The sequence below is a fragment of the Somniosus microcephalus genome, unplaced genomic scaffold (genome assembly GCF_052327205.1).
Source record: "Somniosus microcephalus isolate GS21.2 unplaced genomic scaffold, FLI_Smic_1.0 unresolved_chr5, whole genome shotgun sequence".
NCBI lineage: Eukaryota > Metazoa > Chordata > Chondrichthyes > Squaliformes > Somniosidae > Somniosus > Somniosus microcephalus.
The window spans coordinates 52,296,046-52,315,616 of record NW_028225183.1 but is presented as its reverse complement, the minus strand read 5'-3'; the positions used below and the strand labels follow the sequence as shown (position 1 = coordinate 52,315,616).

General features: G+C 49.5%; 1 protein-coding gene across 1 annotated transcript; it reads left to right on the top strand.

The window, feature by feature from the left end:
• Window positions 1-3,249: 3,249 nt before the first annotated feature.
• On the top strand, window positions 3,250-11,530 carry LOC147088270 (putative G protein-coupled receptor 139). Its single transcript, XM_085977953.1, has 2 exons — window positions 3,250-3,332; window positions 9,920-11,530. The coding sequence occupies exons 1-2, from the start codon at window positions 3,263-3,265 to the stop codon at window positions 10,828-10,830; spliced, it is 981 nt and encodes a 326-aa protein (XP_085834079.1). The 5' UTR covers window positions 3,250-3,262; the 3' UTR covers window positions 10,831-11,530.
• Window positions 11,531-19,571: the final 8,041 nt, after the last annotated feature.

Here is a 19,571-nt window from a genome sequence, read left to right as displayed (position 1 = left end):
GGATTCCTTTGAGGAAGTATGACCTGGTGGGCTTGGAGAAGGAAGGGAAGCAGCAGAAGCAGATGAATGGATGGTCTCAATTTTAGAGACAAAATGTCCATGAGCTCCTCACACTTGTTTTCGGAGATGAGGGTGGCAGAGACAGGGGAGAGTGGTTTAAGAGGATGGTTAGCAGTGGAGAAAGAAGCAGCAGGTTAGTTTTGCATTCCAGAATGATTCTGGAACAGTGAGCAATTTTGGCAGACGAGAGCAGGGCCCAATAATGCTTTATGTGCTCCAGCCTGATCTGGCAGTGAATGGCTAAACCAGTTGCCCGCCGTATCCATTCAAGTCTGCGTCCCTTGGACTTAATGAGGGCCAAACCGGGGGAATGGCCTGGGTGAGAGAGTGCAACGGCTTTAAGGAGACTAGGGCATCAAAGGTGGAGGTGAGGGTGTCGTTGAAAAGATCGGTCGCTGCAGAAATGTTGTGGTGAATGCCGAGCCAATGGCTGGACAATTTGGATTTTGATAGCAGTTGTAGGTGAATTTGGAGAGATTGTTATCCAGGGACGGACGCAGAAGGATGTAGGGTTGGGACGAGGAAGGTGATGTGGGTGGAGAACGATACAAGGAAGTGGTTACAGATGGCCTTATCTGTGATTGACACGATGGGAGTAGCGAGGCCAAGAGAGATGGCAAGTTCGAGGGAGTGGCCATGAATATGGATCGTGGAGCCTACATGGAGGGAGAGATTAAGGGAGGATAGGAGCCTAGTGAACTCAGAGGAGAGAGAGCATGATGAATTGAGATCGAAGTTGAAATCACCGATATGAGAAGTCCCTCGGTGCAGAGGCTGAGGGAGGAAAGCAGTGAAGATATCTCGGTGAGTACATTTTTATGGTACTTGGGTGGGCGGTAGAGAATGAGAATTTTAAATGAGCGGTGAGGGGGTGGAATAAGGTGAGATTTTCAAAGGAGGAGAAAGTGCCGGAGGAGCAGGGGGACTGACCAAGGTGTGATTGGGTGATGAGAGCCACACCACCTGAGCGGGGCAAGTGGTGCAATGTATAACCAGGCGGGGAGGCTCCATTTAGGGAGAAGGTGTCATCACCCCTCAGCCAGATTTCCGTCAAGGTTGTGATGTCGATGCAGTCATCCACATTAAGCTGATGGATGGCAAGGGCCTTGTTCACAAGTCAACAGACATGCTGGAGGGAGATGTGGAGTGGGGCGTGACAGCTAATCCACTGTCAGAGTCCACAGGCCAGCTTTGGGGAGGGGGGAGTGGGACAGGAAGGAGGTAGGAAAGATCAGTCCCCAGTGCGCGCGCTGGGCGGTGAGGTTGGCCTAAGCGTAGGATGGGGCAGGTGTGGTTGCTGCTCGTAAGGAGGCCTCGATGGGCCCTTCGGAGGAGGCCAAGGGAGGGAAGCTGTAGGCTTATGTAAGACAGAGTCAAGCCTGGGTTAGCGGCGGGAGAGTAGGAAGGTCAACGAATGCTGGAGGGTTGAGGTAGGGATTTTGGAGTGCAGAGTACCCAGAGGGGAGAAATAAAAGGAGGCATGTCGACAGGAGAGAGAGGCCTAGGAGGGATAGAGAGAAAAGAAGAAAAAAGGAGGAAATAGAAGTGATAGGCTTGTATCCAGAGCAGGACAGTCTGTGATAGGATGGGAGGCAGGAGAGACTAAATGACAAAAGGGATGATGGTGCATGGCAAAAGGGGATGGTAATGGGACAAGTAAGGAAACAAAAGATGAGTCCAGAAACTATGTAAATGGCAAGAACAGAATCATTACCAGTGCCTGTGACCGCGAAAATGGGAACAGCAGTTATGATCTAAATTTGTTTAATTCAATGTTTAGGCCAGAACGCTGTCAGAGATTGGGAAATGTTGGTGTTCAGACGGATCTGGGTGTCCTTGTACACAAATCACTGAAAGTTAACATTCAGGTACAGGCAGCAATTCGGAAAGCTAATGGTATTTGGCCTTTTTTACAAGAGGATTTGAGTATATGAGTAAAGACGTCTTACTGCAATTATATAGGGCCCTGGTGAAACCACACCTGGAGTATTGTGCACAGTTTTGGTCCCCTTACCTAAGGAAGGATATATTGCCATAGAGGGAGTGCAACGAAGGTTCACAGGCTGATTCCTGGGATGGGGGGATTGTCCTATGAGGAGAGAGTGAGTAGACTAGGCCTATATTCTCTGGAGTTTAGAAGAATGAGAGGTGGTCTCATTTAAACATATAAAATTTTTACAGGGATTGACAGGGTAGATGCAGGGAGGATGTTTCCCCCTGGCTGGGGAGTCTAGAACCAGGGGTCACAGTCTCAAGATAAGGGGTCGGCCATTTAGGACAGAGATGAGGAGAAATTTCTTCACTCAGAGGGTTGTGAATCTTTGGAATTCTCTGCCTCAAAGTGCTGTGGAGGTTCATTCGTTGAGCATATTCAAGGCAGAGATCGACAGAATTTTGGTTATTAAGGGAATCAAGGGATATGGGGATAGTACGGGAAAGTGGAGATGAGGTAGTAGATCAGCCATGATCTTATTGAATGGTGGAGCAGGCTCGAAGGGTCGAATGGCCTCCTCCTGCTCCTATTTCTTATGTTCTTTTCTCATGGTGATTTATGGGGCGCCTGTGATATCCTCTACCTCATTGGTCCAGAGTCCTGACACTGACCCTTGCTGTAGTCACTACCCAGACAAGCCTGTTAATGGAATTTCGAGTGCCTGTGAAATCGTTTAATATTTCTGTAACAACTGAAAAAGTCTTGCTTAATATGTTTCCCTCCTTAATCCCCTTCCCCTTGTCTGCCTGTGAGCGTGATCTTCAATTGTAAAACCCTTTGAAAAGCCACGGACTGGTCGTTAACTGTGCCCGTGTTTGAAGTTCAAATCCTCCACTGACTTCAAAACAAAAGGTCAACTCCCGCATTCAGATACTTTGGGGTGGTGCAGAGATTCTGTAAACGGCGATAGGTCTGTGCTTGCAAATAAACACCCCGTGAGCTGTGAATGAGGCTGGTCGTGATCCAGGGCTACTTGAGAATTGTTTTCTCAAGTCATTTCATAGTAATTTTACCGTGTTTTTTCAATATCCCTTAAAATAGATGCTGTTGCATAATGAAACTTTGGGGATCATTGTTGATTAAATCTGTTTGTTTAACTGAATGTAAGTAATCTCGCTAATTGCAGCAGCAGACGCCCCCCTCTGGTATAAGTAAGGTGTCCTTTGCCCGAATTGACATTTCTCAGTCAGGGCCGTGCAGGCAAAGGGCATGGCCTATCCAATCATCTATGACTTTGAACGGATCTACTACCCCGTTCTTGCAGCCATTGGTATTACGGGTAAGGAAGTGGAACTAGTGACAGCATAAACCAATTCAACTGCTGCTGCTCTTCTTGCCTGCCTTGCTCTGTAACATGTTGGTATTGATATGTCTTGATATAAGACAGTTTGTTTGTCAGCGGGATAGAAAAAGAGAAAGAAAAGCTGAGAAATAGATACATATAAGAAGTATGACATGTTTGTGATATAATCGCCTATTCCATTGTACTAGTTCATTCTACAGTTTCTTTTTGCTAATAGGATTTTTTGAGTGAAATTTTGAACTGTTTTGAATTTTGAACACGGGAAATAATCGCAGGTTATTCCCCAATACTGTGCGCTGGAGAATTATTTATCTCCAATAGAAGCTGGCATCAGATGGCATATAAACGATAGCCTGTGAGAAAGTGTAATCTTTGACTGTGTTGAGGTTTCAACTTGTCCTTTGTATTGTCAGAAATATCATGTTTACACCAAGCTTTTTCAACCGCAAAGTAATCAGTTTAGTCCAGATTTTTTTAAAATTCATTCAAGGGATGTGGGCGCCGTTGGCAAGGCCAGCATTTATTGCCCATCCCTAATTGCCCTTGAGAAGGTGGTGGTGAGCCGCCTTCTTGAACCACTCCAGTCCCGTGTGGTGAAGGTGCTCCCACAGTGCTGTTAGGGAGGGAGTTCCAGGATTTTGACCCAGCAACGATGAAGAATCGGCCGATGTATTTCTAAGTCTTGATGGTGTGTGACTTGGAGGGGTGGTGTTCCCATGTGCCTGCTGCCCTTTTCCTTCTACATAGGGTTACATAGGATATACGGCACAGAAAGAGGCCATTAAGCCCAACCAGTCCATGCCAGTGTTTATTCTCCACACGAGCCCCCTCCTGTCTTTCCTCGTCTAAATCTATCAGCACTACCCTCTATTTCCTTCCCTGTCATATGCTTCTCTAGCCTCCCCTTAAATGCATCTATACTATTCGCATTCTCAACACTCTCTGGGTAAAGAAGTTTCTCCTGAATTCCAGATTGGATTTCTTGGTGACTATCTTATATTGATGGCCTCTGGTTATGCTCTTCCCCACAAGTGGAAACACTCTCTCTGTATCTACTCTATCAAAACCTTTCATCATTTTAAAGACCTTTATTAGGTCACCCCTCGGCCTTCTTTTTTCAAGAGAAAAGAGACCCAGCCTGTTCATCCTTTCCCGATATGTATACCCTCGCATTTCTGGTATCCTCCTGGTAAATATTCTCTGCACCCTCTCCAGTGCCTCTATATCCTTTTTATAATATGGCGACCAGAACTGTATGCAGTACTCCAAGTGTGGTCTAACCCAGGTTCGATACAGGTTTAGCATAACTTCCCTACTTTTCAATTCTATCCCTCTAGAAATAAACCCTCGTGCTTGGTTTGCTTTTTTTATGAGCTAGCTAAACTGTGGCGCAACTTTTAGTGATTTGTGTATTTGTACTCCGAGATCCCTTTGTTCCTCTACCCCGCCCAGACTCGCACCCTCCAAGTGATAAGTGACCTCCCTATTCTTCCTACCAAAATGTAATACCTCACATTTATGTGTGTTGAATTTCATTTGCCAATTATATGCCCATTCTGCAAGTTTATTAATGTCCTCCAGTAATTTGTTGCAGTCCTCCTCAGTATTGACTATCCATCCCCCCCCCCCCAAATTTGGTGGCATCTGCAAATTTGGAAATTGTACTTTTGATTCCTAAGTCTAAATCGTTAATGTAAATTGTGAACAGCAGTGGTGCCAGCACTGATCCTTGTGGAACACCACTACCCACCTTCTGCCACTGTGAATAGCTACCCTTTACTCCTACTCTCTGCTTTCTGTCCTGGAGCCAGCCAGCAATCCATTCTGCTACTTGTCCCCTGACTCCACATTCTCTGACCTTGTTCATCAATCTATTATGGGGTATCTTATCGGAGGCTTTTTGAAAATCTAGATAAATTACATCTACTGCTTTACCATTGCCTACTCTCTCTGTTACCTCTTCAAAAAATTCAATTAATTTGGTCAAGCAAGACTTTCCCTTTTGAAGCCCATGCTGACTATTCATTATTATATTTTTGGTTTCTAGATATTCTTCGATTTTCTCCTTTAGTAGGGATTCCATTATTTTTCCTAGCACCGATGTTAAGCTGACTGGTCTATAATTCCCTGGACATGTTCCATCCCCCTTCTGAAATATCGGTATTATGTTAGCTATCCGCCAGTCCTCTGGCACTATATCTTTTTCTACCAAATTATTAAATATGTATAGTAATGCCTCTGCTATCCCTTCCCTAGATTGTTTTGAGATGTGTGAATGCAATCCATCACGGGGTTTTATCCTCTTTGACTTTGATTAATTTATTTAATATATGCCTTTTTTATTTTAAATGCACTTATTTCATTACTAATCTAAGCATCCAATGTCATCTCCACCTGTTCCACCTCCCTGGTAAATACTGAGGCAAAATAATTATTTAATATTTCTGCCATCTCTCTATCGTTGCCTGTGGTTTTTTCCCTGAATATCCCGTAATGGCCTTATTCCCATCCAAACATTCTTTTTTTTATTGATGTACCTATAAAATATTTTACTAGGTGGTAGAGGTCGAGGGTTTGGGAGGTGCTGTCGAAGAAGCCTTGGCGAGTTGCTGCAGTGCATCTTGTAGATGGTCCACACTGCAGCCACGGTGCACCACTGGTGGAGGGAGTGAATGAATAAGGTGGAGTGTGGGGCGCCGATCAAGCGGGCTGCTTTGTCATGGATGGTGTCGAGCTTCTTGAGTGTTGTTGGAGCTGCAATTGTCTGGGAGTTCTCCACAAGATTCAGGGTTCCAGATAATGGTAGTTCTGCACTGTGGGTATTGAACGGTTGATTGAAAAAAATATTTGCCATTGTTAATAATTGACTATTTCTCAATATCAGTGAATGGTTGTTTGGTCTGTTCTCATTGACTGCCTTTTGCTCCTGTTCAGTTGCATGTACTCCATCTGGCGTTAACTTCCTCTCGGTCTGAGACCTGTCTGAGACCTGAGACAAGTGGACAGGACCAGTGATTGGCTGGTGGGCTCTGGTGAGGGTGGTGCCTGGAGGTTAACTGTGTTGGATTTCTATTGGAGGTTAGACAGCATTCTGTGACCAGTGTGTTTCAGTCTAGCACCCAGAAACTTGACTGTCTAAACTTGATGGGCTGGCCAAGCAATGGGAGATTGAGCAAATGCCTTTAAAAAATGATTGGAACGAAAATAAATGAGGTCTCTATTGACTGTTGCATGCAGGAGAAATTCAGCAGCGTCATTATTTGGTCCAATTGAAACAGGTGGATTTATGTAAAATATTGCAATTTAAGTGGAAAACGCCGAACATTGCGTCAATGTGCACATGAGGAGCAGAGTGAGTTCAACACTCGACAAACTCAGATCTGCCTCGTCATTGGGAAATAAATGATGAGCTGGCAAGAGTCAATGATCGTGTTTGGGATGTCAGTATCCAATGGAGCTGGGAAATGGGGCAGTATTGATTGAGGCTGGGCGACAGAGAGAGCTAAATGGAGTGGAGGGGACGGAACGAGACAATGGTAGAATTGGACAAAAGAGGAACATGTGCTGAGGGATTTTGCAAGAATGTCACTTGATCAAACCCGTTCCCTTCAATTTGTTTCTCTTTAAGTAAAAAGCAATCTTTTTTTTAAATTTGTTTTCATGGGATTTGGGCGTCGCTGGCAAGGCCAGCATTTAATGCCCATCCCTAATAGCCCTTGAGAAGGTGGTGGTGAGCCGCCTTCTTGAACCGCTGCAGCCCGTGTGGTGAAGGTACTCCCACAGTGCTGTTAGGGAGGGAGTTCCAGCATTTTGACCCAGCGGCGATGAAGGATCGGCTGATACATTTCTAAGTAAGGATGGTGTGTGTGACTGGGAGGGGGAACCTGGAGGTGGTGGTGCTCCCATGCACCTGCTGCCCTTGTCCTTCTAGGTGGAAGAGGTCACGGGTTTGGGAGGAGCTGTCGAAGAAGCCTTGGCGAGTTGCTGCAGTGCATCTTGTAGATGGCACACACTGCAGCCACAGTGTGTGGCTGGTGGAGGGAGTGGTTGTTGAAGGTGGTATGGGGTGCCAATCAAGCAAGCTGCTTTGTCATGGATGGTGTCGAGCTTCTTGACTCGGCTGTTGTAAGATTTTAATCGATTCCTGATGATTTGTGTATTTTAATCACCCTGCTTGCAATTTTTTTATTCGTTCCTGTGATGTGGGCATCTCTGGCAATGCCAGCATTTCTTGCCCATTCCTAGTTGCCCTTGAGAAGGTGGTGGTGAGCCAACGCCTTGAACCGCAGAAGTCCGTGTGGTGATGGTGCTCCCATAGTGCTGTTAGGGAGGGAGTTCCAGGATTTTGAACCAGCCATGATGAAGAAACGGTGATATATTTTAAAGTCAGGATGGTGTGTGACTTGGAGGGGAAAATGGAGGTGGTGGGGCTCCCATGCGCCCTTTGCCCTTGTCCTTCTAGGTGGAAGAGGTTGCGGGTTTGGGAGGTGCTGCCGAAGAAGCCTTGGTGAGTTGTTGCAGTGTATCTTGTAGATGGTACACACTGCAGCTACGGCGCACCGGTGGTGGAGGGAGTGAAGGTTTAAGGTTATAGAGGGGGTTGCTTTGTCCTGGAGGTTGCAGAGCTTCTTGAGTGTTGCTGGACCTGCACTCATCCAGGCAAGTGGAGAGTATTCCATCACACTCCTTACTTGTGCCTTGTAGATGGTGGAAAGGCCTTGGGGAGCCAAGACGTGAGACACTCGCCACAGAATACCCAGCCTCTGACTTGCTCTTTTTCCACAATATTTATGTGGCTGGTGCAATTAAGTTTCTGGTCAATAGTGACCCCCAGGATGTTGATAGTGGGTGATTCGGCGATGGTAATGCCGTTGAATGTCAAGGGGAGGTGGTTAGATTCTCGCTTGTTGGAGATAGTAATTGCCTGGCACTTGTGTGGTGCAAATGTTACCTGACACATATCAGCCCAGCTCAGTACTGTGCACAGAACCAGTTACAATTAACACAGGCACTAAGAATAGAGTCATAGATTCATAGAGTTATACAGCACAGAAAAAGGCCCTTCGGCCCATCGTGTCTGCGCCAGCCATCAAGCCCTGTCTATTCTAATCCCATTTTCCAGCACTTGGTCCGTAGCCTTGTATGCTATTGCGTTTCAAGTGCTCATCTAAATGTTTCTTGAATGTTGTGAGGGTTCCTGCCTCTACCACCCTTTCAGGCAGTGAGTTCCAGATTCCAACCACCCTCTGGGTGAAAAAGATTTTTCCTCAATTCCCCTCTAAACATCCTGCCCCTTACCTTGAAACTATGCCCCCTGGTTATTGACCACTCTACTAAGGGGAAAAGTTCCTTTCTATCTACCCTATCTATGCCCCTCACAATTTTGTGCACCTCAATCAGGTCCCCCTTCAACCTTCTCTGCTCTGAGGAAAACAACCCCAGCCTGTCCAGTCTCTCTTCATAGCTGAAGCCCTCCAGCCCAGGTAACATCCTAGTGTATCTGCTCTGCACCCTCTCCAATGCAATCACATCCTTCCTATAGTGTGGCGACCAGAACTGCACACAGCATTCCAGCTGTGGCCTAAGTACTGTTTTGTACAGCTCCATCATAACTTCCCTGCTCTTATATTCTATGCCTCGGCTAATGAAGGCAAGTATCCCATATGCCTTTTAACCACATTATCTACCTGTCCTGCTGTCTTCAGGGATCTATGTGCATGCACACCATCCCTCTCATCCTCTGTCCTTCCAAGGCTCTTACCATTCATTGTGTATTCCCTTGCCTTGTTAGTCCTCCCAAAATGCATCACCTCACACTTTTCAGGGATAAATTCCATTTGCCACTGACCATCTCACCAACTCATCTATATCGTCCTGTAGCCTGAGGCTTCCCTCCTCGCTATTAACCACCCCACCAATTTTCGTGTCATCTGCGAACTTACTGATCATACCTCCTACATTCATATCTAAATCATTAATATATACTACAAACAGCAAAGGACCCAGCACGGATCCCTGCAGTACACCACCGGACACAGGCTTCCAGTCATAAAAACAACGGTCGACCATCACCCTCTGCCTCCTGCCAAATTGCCCTGAATCCCATGGGCTCTTAACTTCTTGACCAGTCTCCCATGCGGGTCTCTGTTATAGCCTTACTGAAGTCCATGTAGTCTACATCAACTGCACTACCCTCATCCACACAACTAGTCACCGCCTCAAAAAATTCAATCAAATTGGTCAGACATGATCTCCCCCTGACAAAGCCATGCTGTCTATCCCTGATTATCCCTGCCTCTCCAAGTGGAGACTAATTCTGTCCCTCAGAATTGTATTCAATAATTTCCCTACCACTGGCCTGTAATTCCCTGGTTCATCACTACTACCCTTCTTCAACAGTGGTGCGACGTTAGCTGTTCTCCAGTCCTCTGGCACCTCCCCTCTGGCCAGAGAGGTTATGAAAATGTGTGCCTGAGAAGGCTGAGATTAGCAGGCAGGCTTCAGTGGGACTGGTTCTTTGGGTGACTCTGGTGACCGTCTCCCTCTCTCTCTCCCTCTTACAGTTAACTTGGTGGCGATTGTGATCCTGTCCCGGGGACAGTGTGGCCTCTCCAAATGCATCACTCGCTACCTGGTGGCCATGGCGGCGGCGGACCTCACGGTGGTGATCATAGAGGTCATACTGAAGCGAATTAACAGCATTTACCTCCCAATAAATTTCTTGTTCATCACCCCCATCTGCGCCATGAAACTGGTCGGCAAGATCGCAGCCCTGGACTGCTCGGTCTGGTTCACGGTCGCATTCACCTTTGACCGCTTTGTGGCCATTTGCTCTCTGAAATTAAAACCAAGGTACTGCACTCAGAGGACGGCGAGCGTGGTGGTAGGGACCGTGACTGTGTTGGCCTGTTTGCGGAGCATCCCCTTTTATTTTGTGTACGAAACCCAGCTCATAATCAACAACATCCCGTATTTCTGCAAACTGACGACCGCTTACTACACCTCGCCCCTGTGGGCAGCATACGAGTGGTTCGACAGCATTTTAACCCCGTTAGTGCCGATCTTTTTCATCCTGTTGTTCAATGCCCTCACCATCAGACATATCATAATGTCCAACATTGTCCGTAAGTCACTCCTGAGCAACGTCGATAGTCACAACGATCCAGAGAGCGAGAACCGAAAGAAATCCATGATTTTGCTCTTTACCTTGTCCAGCAATTTCATCCTCCTCTGGACCACCTATATTGTGCATTCCTTAATTTTTCGGTTGAAAAACTACAATTATAATGACAGATACTTCACTAACCCGATTTACATACACCAGCAAACGGGATTCATGCTGCAGCTTCTCAGTTCCTGCACTAACACCTGTATCTATGGGCTGACACAGAGGAAATTCCGAGAGGAGCTCAAGAATGGGGTGATATATCTCGTCACGCTGAACGGGACATTATGCAAAAAAATAAGCAACTGATATAAAAGCCCCAGCTGGCTCTGTAGATTGCAGCCCAGTCCCTTCTTCTATGCCATAGCTGCCCGCTGGCAAACATGTCAGCAGTGTCTCAGTGGGTAGCACACTAGCCTCTGAGTCAGAAGATTGTGGGTTCAAGTCCCACTCCAGGCACTTGAGCACAAAAAGCTAGGCTGACACTCCAACGCAGTGCTGAGGGAGTGCTGCATTGTCGAAAGAGCAGTCTTTCGGATGAGACGTTAAAGCGAGGCCCCATGTGCCCTCTCAGGTGGACGTAAAAGATCCACATGGCTCTATTTCGAACCAGAGCAGGTGTCCTGGCCAATATTTGTCCCTCAATCAACATCACAAAAACAGATTAGCTGGTCATTATCACATTTGCTTTGTGGGAGCTTGCTGTGCACAAGTTGGCTGCCGTGTTTCCCACGTTACAAAATCGACTGCACTTCAAAAGTAGTTAATTGGCTGTAAACTGCCAGTGTGAAGTGATTATTAAAAAAGCACACTGGATACTTAATCACAGCTTGTCAATGGGTATTTTTTAATAATGCACAGTGGACAACATCTGGTCACTGTGAGACACTTAATAATGCACACTGGACCACATCTGGTCACTTTGAGACACTTAATGATGCACACAGGACCACATGTGGTCAGTGTGAAAAATTTAATAATAATGACACTGAAACACATCTGGTCACTGTGAAACATTAATACATGAAAGCTGGACCACATCTGGTCATTGTGAAACATTGAATAATAATGACACTGGACCACATTTGGTCACGGGGAAACAATTAATAATGTACACTGGACCATATCTTGTCATTTTGAACCATTTAATAATAATGTACACTGGACCACATCTGGCCCCTGTGAAACATTTAATAATGAACACTGGACCACACCTCTTCACTGTGAAACGTTTAATAATGCACACTGGGCCACATCTGCTCACTGTGAAACATTTAATGATGTACACAGGATGACATCTGGTCACAGTGAAGAATTTAGTAACGTACACTGGACCACATCTGGTCACTGGGAAACACTTAATAATGTACACTGGACAACATTTTTTCACTGTGAAACAATTAATAACGCACACTGGACCACATCAAGTCACTGTGAAATATATAATAATGCACACTGGACAATAACTGGTCACTGTAAAGCACTTAATAATGGACACTGGACCACATCTGGTGAAACATTTAATAATAATGCACACTGGACCACAGCTGGACACTTTGAAACATTTAATAATGCACACTGGACAATATCTTGTCAACGTGAAATATTTAATAATGCATACTGGAATGCTCCTTGTGATTGTGAAAAACTTAATAATGTACACTGGGCCACAACTTGTCACTGTGAAGCAACATTTAATAATGCACACTGGTCAAAATCTGGACACTGTGTACCATTTAATCATGACACTGGACCACATTTGGCCAGGGTGAAATATTTAATAATGTACACATGAACACATCTGGTCACTGTGAAACTTTTAATAATGCACACTGGGCCACATCTGGTCACTCTGAAACAATTAATAATGTACACTGGATGACATCTGGTCACAGTGAAACATTTAGTAATGTACACTGCACCACATCTGGTCACTGGGAATCACTTAATAATGCAAACAGGGAAACATCTGGTCTGTGTGAAACATGTAATAATGACACTGGAACACATTTGGTCAGTGTGAAACGTATAATAATGCACACTGGACCGCAACATTTCACTGTGAAACATATAACAATGCACACTGGAAAGCAGCTTGTCACTGTGAAACACTTAATAATGCACACTGGACTGCAACCGTCAGGTCACTGAACTGTAGGATTGGTCAATCGTCAAGTCACGCAACACTCAACTGTAGCATGGCCTGCCCGCACGCGCAATGAACCCACCCCCGTGCTGCAGCGATTGGTCAACCGTCGGTCAACTGTCAGGTCACTCGACCGTATGATTGGTCAATCTTCACGTCACTCAATGCTAATGAGCAAATGAGCGGAACTATTCCCATTTAATGAGCGGAATTTTGAACGTTTTTTGGATACCGTGGGCATGATTTTTGTCTGACGGAAAAGTAAACACGCCTATGACCGGTCCGTAATCGGAAGCTTTCTTTTGATGTGACGTGCGTGTAGGTACGCTCTATAACTTTCGAATGAATAGAGAACAGACAGACAGACAGACAGACAGACAGAAGAGCTCTTTTATATATATAAGATATATATATAATGTGGTAAGAAAATGTTTGCCTCTTATTTGTTTGGTATATCCAGCACCTATATTTGGGGTGGGTGGGGGTGGGTAAGGGAGAGGAAGTCTTATTGCAACATTTCATAAGTTGCTCTTTTATTCTGATACTCGCTGGAGTGCCTGGCGGTGCCGAGGGAACTCAAGAACCCTGTGCCATGTGTATAAAACTGTTTATGAGATCTACGTTTTCTTGAGGGCATGCTGTTACGAAAAAATAAAAATATTGTTTATATATATAAATGAGTCTGTCTTTCTGTGTGGGAAGGAGAGGGAGAGAGAGGGAAAGAGAGAGAGGGAAAGTGAGAGGGGGAGGGAGAGAGAGAGGGGAAAGGAGAGAGAGAGAGAGAGAGAGGGTGGGAGAGAGAGAGAGAGGGAAGGAGAGAGAGAGAGGGAAGGAGAGAGAGTGAGACAGGGAAGGAGACAGAGAGAGAGGGAAGGAGAGAGAGGGGGAAGGAGAGAGAGAGAGAGAGAGAGAAGGAGAGAGAGAGATGGAAGGAGAGAGAGAGAGGGAAGGAGAGAGAGGGAAGGAGAGAGAGAGAGGGAAGGAGAGAGAGAGAGAGAGGGAAGGAGAGAGAGACAGAGAGAGATAGGTGAGGAGAGAGCGAGAGAGGGAAGGAGAGAGAGAGGGAAAGAAAGAGAGTGAGGAAGAGAGTGAGAGGAAAGGAGAGAGAGAGGAAAGGAGAGAGAGACAGGGAGAGAGAGGGAAGGAGAGAGAGACAGAGAGAGAGGGAAGGGGAGAGAGAGACAGAGAGGGAAGGAAAGAGAGAGAGGGAAGGAGAGAGAGAGAGGGAAGGAGAGAGAGACAGGAAGAGAGAGGTCAGGAGAGAGATAGAGAGAGAGGGAAGGAGAGAGAGAGGGAAGGAGAGAGAGACAGAGAGGGAAGGAGAGAGAGGCTGAGTGAGAGAGAAAAGGAGAGAGAGAGACAGAGAGGGAAGGAGACCGAGATGGAGAGGGAAGGAGACAGAGAGAGAGAGGGAAGGAGACAGAGAGAGAGGGAAGGAGAGAGAGAGAGGGGGAAGGAGAGAGAGAGGGAAGGAGAGAGAGACAGAGAGAGCGAGGGAAGGGGAGAGAGAGACAGAGAGGGAAGGAAGAGAGAGAGTGAAGGAGAGAGAGAGACAGAGTGAAGGAGAGAGAGAGGGAGAGAGAGAGATAAGGAGAGAGAGAGAGGGAGAGAGAGACAGAGACAGAGAGAGAGAGGGAAGGAGAGAGAGAGACAGAGAGGGAAGGAGAGAGAGAGAGAGGGAAGGAGAGAGAGAAAGGGGAAAGGTGTGGGGGGAAGTTGTGGGGGAAATGGGTGGGGGGAAGGGGTGTTTGGGGGGAAAAGTGGTAGTGTGGGTGAAAGGGGGTGTGTGGGGAGAGTTAAGGGGGGGTGGGGGGAGGAAAGGGAGGTGGGAGAAGGGGGTGGGGGGAAGTGGGTGCGGGGGGTAGCGGGTGGGGGGGAAAGGGGGTGGGGGTGGGGGTGAAGGGGGTGGGGGGAAAGGGGGGTGTTGGGGGAAAAGGGGGTCGGGTGAAAGAGGGTGGGGGGGAAAGGGGTTATGTGGGAGAGGAGGGGTGTGGCAGGAAAGGGGATGTGGGGGGGAAAGGGGTTGGGGGGAAAGGGAGTAGCTTTGAAAGGTGGGTGTGGGGCCTTGGTGACCCGGGGCCCTGCTCGCTTTCGGTCGGGCTCTCGGGCTGCGTGGTTGATGCCGCGGGAAGGCCGTGCACGGCGGCTCCCGCTCTGGACCATCGCAGCGGCTTTCCTGCGGCCTAGCCGAGGGGGGAAAGACCAAGTCACCAGCTCGTGGCCTCAAACGGAGCTGAGCCCCGGGACTGGGCCGAGGGGGGGAAAGCCGGAGTCCCCGGCCCACGGCCGCAAGCGGAGCCGAGCCCCGGGGCTGAGCCAAAGGGGGGTAAGCACGAGTCCCCGGCGCGCCACTGCAAATGGAGCGGAGCCCTGGGTCCGGTCCGAGGGGGAGAAAGCCCGAGTCCCCGGCCTGCGGCCGCAAATGGAAGCGACCAACAGAATAATCCCCTCCACACACAAAGTGGGAAAAATGTGTTAAAATGTGAACAAAACTAAAGCTGAGGTAATGATGGCCGAATTAACGGCAGTTTGAAAGATTAGGCCCCGCCCACACACGCCATGAAGCGCCCCCCGTGACGCAGCGCGCTCCCCCCGTAGGATTGGTCAACCTTCACGTCACGGAGCGCTAATCAGCGGTAGGATTGGTCAATGCTAATGAGCGGGATTTTGCCGTATTTTGAAAGTTTTTTGTATACTGTCTGAACAATTTTTGTCTGACCAAAAAGAAACTACACCTCTGACGCTCCCCGCATCATAAGCTTTCTTCTGATATAACATATGTGTAGGTACGCTCTATAACGTTTGAGTGATGCCCGGACATACACACAGACAGACAGACATAAAGACAGGCAGACAGATCGATCCTTTTATATATATAGACTAGCGACAATGCCCGGCGGTGCCGAGGGTTTTTTGAGGGCATGTTGTTATGAAAAAAAGTACAAATAATTTTTCTATATATAAATGATTTTGGCTGTCTGTCTGTCTGTGTGGGATGGAGAGAGAGAGAGAGGGTAAGAGAGAGAGAGAGGGAAGGAGAGAGAGAGAGAGAGAGAAGGAAAGAGTGAGGGAAGGAGTAAGAGAAGAGAGGAAGACACCCCGGGGGTGGGGCTGGACTCAGAGCCCGGCGGGTGAAGAAGGGCGGCCGCCATTTTGTGAGGTCAGCAGGAAGTTTGATTTGCGGCGGCCGAAGGAAGTAAGGCAGGAAGAATGCAATATTGTGGGTTTAATTTTTTTTTAAAGGATCCAGAGAGAAGACATGCAGAGGAAGCTGGAGGTTATCATCGCTCGGGCTCTGTGTGTGTTTTGTGAGGAGATGGAGACTCTGCAGCCCCGCCGGACACCATCTGAGGTGAGACTCTCTCTCTCTGCACTTTGCTAAAGCTCTGAGCTCGGGGATTGATGTTGAGGCGGTAGGCCGCGGATCCCCAGCCTCCTCTTCCTCTATCACACTGAGTGTAAGCTGAGCCAGCCCCGCCCCCGGGTGTGTGGAGGATGAACTGGCTACCCCCTGCCTCTCCACACCCCCTACTTCACCCTCTCTCCTTCCCTCCCTCCCTCTCCGTCCACCTCTCTCTCCCTCCCTCTCTCTCCCTCCCCTTCACTCTCTCCCTCCCTCCCCCCCTCTCTCCCCCTCCACTTCTCTCCTGTCCCCCCTCTCTCTCCCTCCCCCTCTCTCTCCTCCTCCCTGTCTCACTCACTCCCTCACCTTCACTTTCTCCCTGCCTCCCCCTCTCTCCTCCTCCCCACGCTCCTTCCCTCCTTCCCTCTCCCACCCCTCACTCTTTCCCTGCCTCCCCCTCTGTCTCTCCCTACCCCTCTCTCTTCCTCCCCCTCTCTCTTCCTCCCCCTCTCTCTCTCTCTCCCCTCTCCCCCTCCTTCCCGCTCTGTCTCCCTCCCCGCTCTCTCTCCCTCCCTCCCCCTCTCTCTCAACCTCCCTCCCCTCTCTCCCTACCTCCCCTGTCTCTCCCTCCTTTCCTCTCTCTCCCCTTTCACTCTCTCTCTGTCTCTCTCGCTTCCTCCCCTCTCCTCTCCCTCCCCCGATCCTCTCCCCTCACTCCCATTGTCTCCCCCTCTCTCTCCCTCTTGCCGTGCCTTGACTCTGGTCAGGAGTCCTCTGGCTCCCACCTTCGCCGCCCTCCCTCACCTCTCTCCCTCCTCCCTCACCCTCTCTCCCTCCCTCCCTTCCTCTCTCCCTCCATCACCCTCCCCCCTCTCTCTCACTCCCCACCCCTGCACTTTCTCCCTCCATCCACCTCTCTCTCCCTCCCCACGCTCCTTCCCTCCCTCCCTCTCCTACCATTCACTCTTTCCCTGCCGCCCCAACTGTCTCTCCCTCCCCCTCTCTCTCCCTCCACTCTGTCTCCCCTCCCCCTCCCATCCCTCCCGGCTGCGGCCCGACGCCACCGCCGCTCCCCTGCTCCATGTCTCTCGGGCCTCGCGGTTGACTCAGAGCCCGGCCACGGTGAACCAGAGACCCCGTGTGCGGCCTAGCACCTGATGCCCGGCCCGAGTCACCAGAGGGGAGGGGAGGGGGAGCGGATGGGAGAGGGAGGGAGGGGAGGTGAGGGGGTTGGAAGGGGGGGAGGGGGTTGGGGAGGTGGGGGTGGGGAGGGAGGGGGTCTGGAGGGAGAGGAGGTGGGAGAGGGGGAGAGAGGGGGAGGAGGGGGAGGGTGGCGAGGGGAGGGGGGTGGGGGAGAGGGGGGAGGGGGAGAGGGGGGAGAGGGGTGCGGGGAGGGGGAGAGGGGGGAGGGGAGGGGGGAGAGGGGGTGGGAATAGGGGGGAGGGGGGAGGGGAGGGGGGAGGGGAGGGGGAATGGAAAGGAGGAGGAATGGAGGCGAGGGGGGAAGGGGAGGGGATGGGGAGGTTAGGGGAGGTGGAGGGGAAGGGGGAGGGGAGAGGAGGGGGGGAGGGTTGGGGGAGGGGAGGGGGGAGGGGACATGGAGATGGGAGGGAGGGGAGGGAGAGATGGGGGGATTGGAGGGGGAAATGGGGTGATGGGAGGGGGAAATGGGGGGAGGGGAGGGGGGATTAGGGGCAGAGGAGAGGTGAATGGGGGGGAGGGGAGGTCGGGGTGGGGAGGGAGGGGGGTGTGGAGGGAGAGGAGGGGGCAGAGGGGGGAGAGGAGGGGGAGGAGGGGGAGGGTAGCGAGGGGAGCGGTGCATGGAGGAGCGGTGTGAGGGGGAGAGGTGGGAGAGGGTTGAGGGGAGGGGGGAGAGGGGGGAGGGGAGGGGGGAGAGGGTGTAGGGCAGGGGGCTAGGGGAGGGGGAGCAGGAAGGGGAGAGGGGAGGGGAGTGGGGGGTGTGGGGATGCATGTGGGGGGAGAAATGGAGGGGGGAGCTAGCAGACCCGATGGCTCCGTGGAGCCCCGCCCTCCCGCTCTCTGCAGCCCCGCCCTCCCACTCTCCCGCTCTCCGGAGCCCCGCCCTCCCACTCTCCAGAGCCCCACCCTCCCGCTGCGCTCTCCCGAGCCCCGAGCCCCGCGCGCACCCTACCGAGCTCTGCCTTCCCGAGCCCCGCCTCCCGCCCGAGCCGGCTTCAAGACCAGAGAGACGCCGCCGCGCAACCTACCGCATGAGGCCCGGCCGGACTCAAGTCGCGCTCTGGGCAGAAGATGACATGGACGCTGACTCCCGCCCCGCCCGCCTTTACAAAGATGGCGGCGGTGGCGACGCTCGGCTTAGGCCCGCCCCCTCCAGCCTTCACAAAGATGGCGGCAATCGCTGGCCTTTTGTAGATCGTGACGGGAGGCGCCATGCGGCTGGCCAACAGACGCTCAGGCTTTGAGGCCACACACGCACCGATTGGTCAGGTCACCGAAGCTTAGGATTGGTCAATCGTCCCATCACTCGACTGTAGGAGGGCCCACCAGCACGCGCCAGAAACCCGCCGTATGATTGGTCGACCTCGACTTTACTCGATGCTAATGAGCGGATAATGAGCGGAATGTTGAACTTTTTTCGGATACCGCGGGCGCAATTTTTGTCTGGCCGAAACGTAAATATGCATATGACGGTTCTGGAATCGTCAGTTTTCTTTCGATGTAACACACGTGTAGGTACGCTCTATTACTTTCGAATTTATTCAATACAGACAGACAGACAGACAGACAGACGGAATGACAGACAGAAGTGTCCTTTTATATATATAGATAATAATGTTTGTTAGAAGCATCAAACCTCTGTTACAATATGTATTACTTTAAGTAAAAAGACACGAGGTGGGGAAATAAAGCATGATGGTAAATTAACCCAACATTATATTAATTATGGGAATATTGCTGATGTAGTATAAATTGTGTGTTATGTTAAAAACAAGAAGCCTGTGAAGGACAAACATTAATTGTGTTTCAAATTAAGCTTTCCAACACTTAACATCCCTTATTGCTGAAGTTTCAGACCAGGTTAGATAATGGATTATGTGAAAGAAAAAATACATCTGTTTTAATTCCTGGGAAGTTTGTTTGCGCAAAAATCCTCATGGTAAAGCTTATTCAGAAAAAGGGAGGGAAACGCAAACCGTACTATTGAAGGTCACGAATTAGAGGCAAGAATTGTGAGATAGCCAAAGTCGCTGCAAGTTGCCAAGTAGTTTGAACGGAGAAAAAGGTATAAATGAACAGTTATTGAACACTGGAGGTAGTGCGCAGCCAGAGGAAGAGAACTTCAGTCAACAGAACACAGCAAGTCCGAGAAAGAGACCATGCCGCAGTCACCCGGTGGGCACGCTGACCCAAAATATACCTATACCAGGAGTGGTCTGTTATAGTCATGGGCAATTTATATATAGATTTCTGATATTGTAAGTGTTGCAAATCTTACAGACCTGCTCCATGGTTCAGGGACAGTGTCTGAGTGTAAACTGATCATTCGGTCGTGCTATACCATATAATATTAGTTCTGAA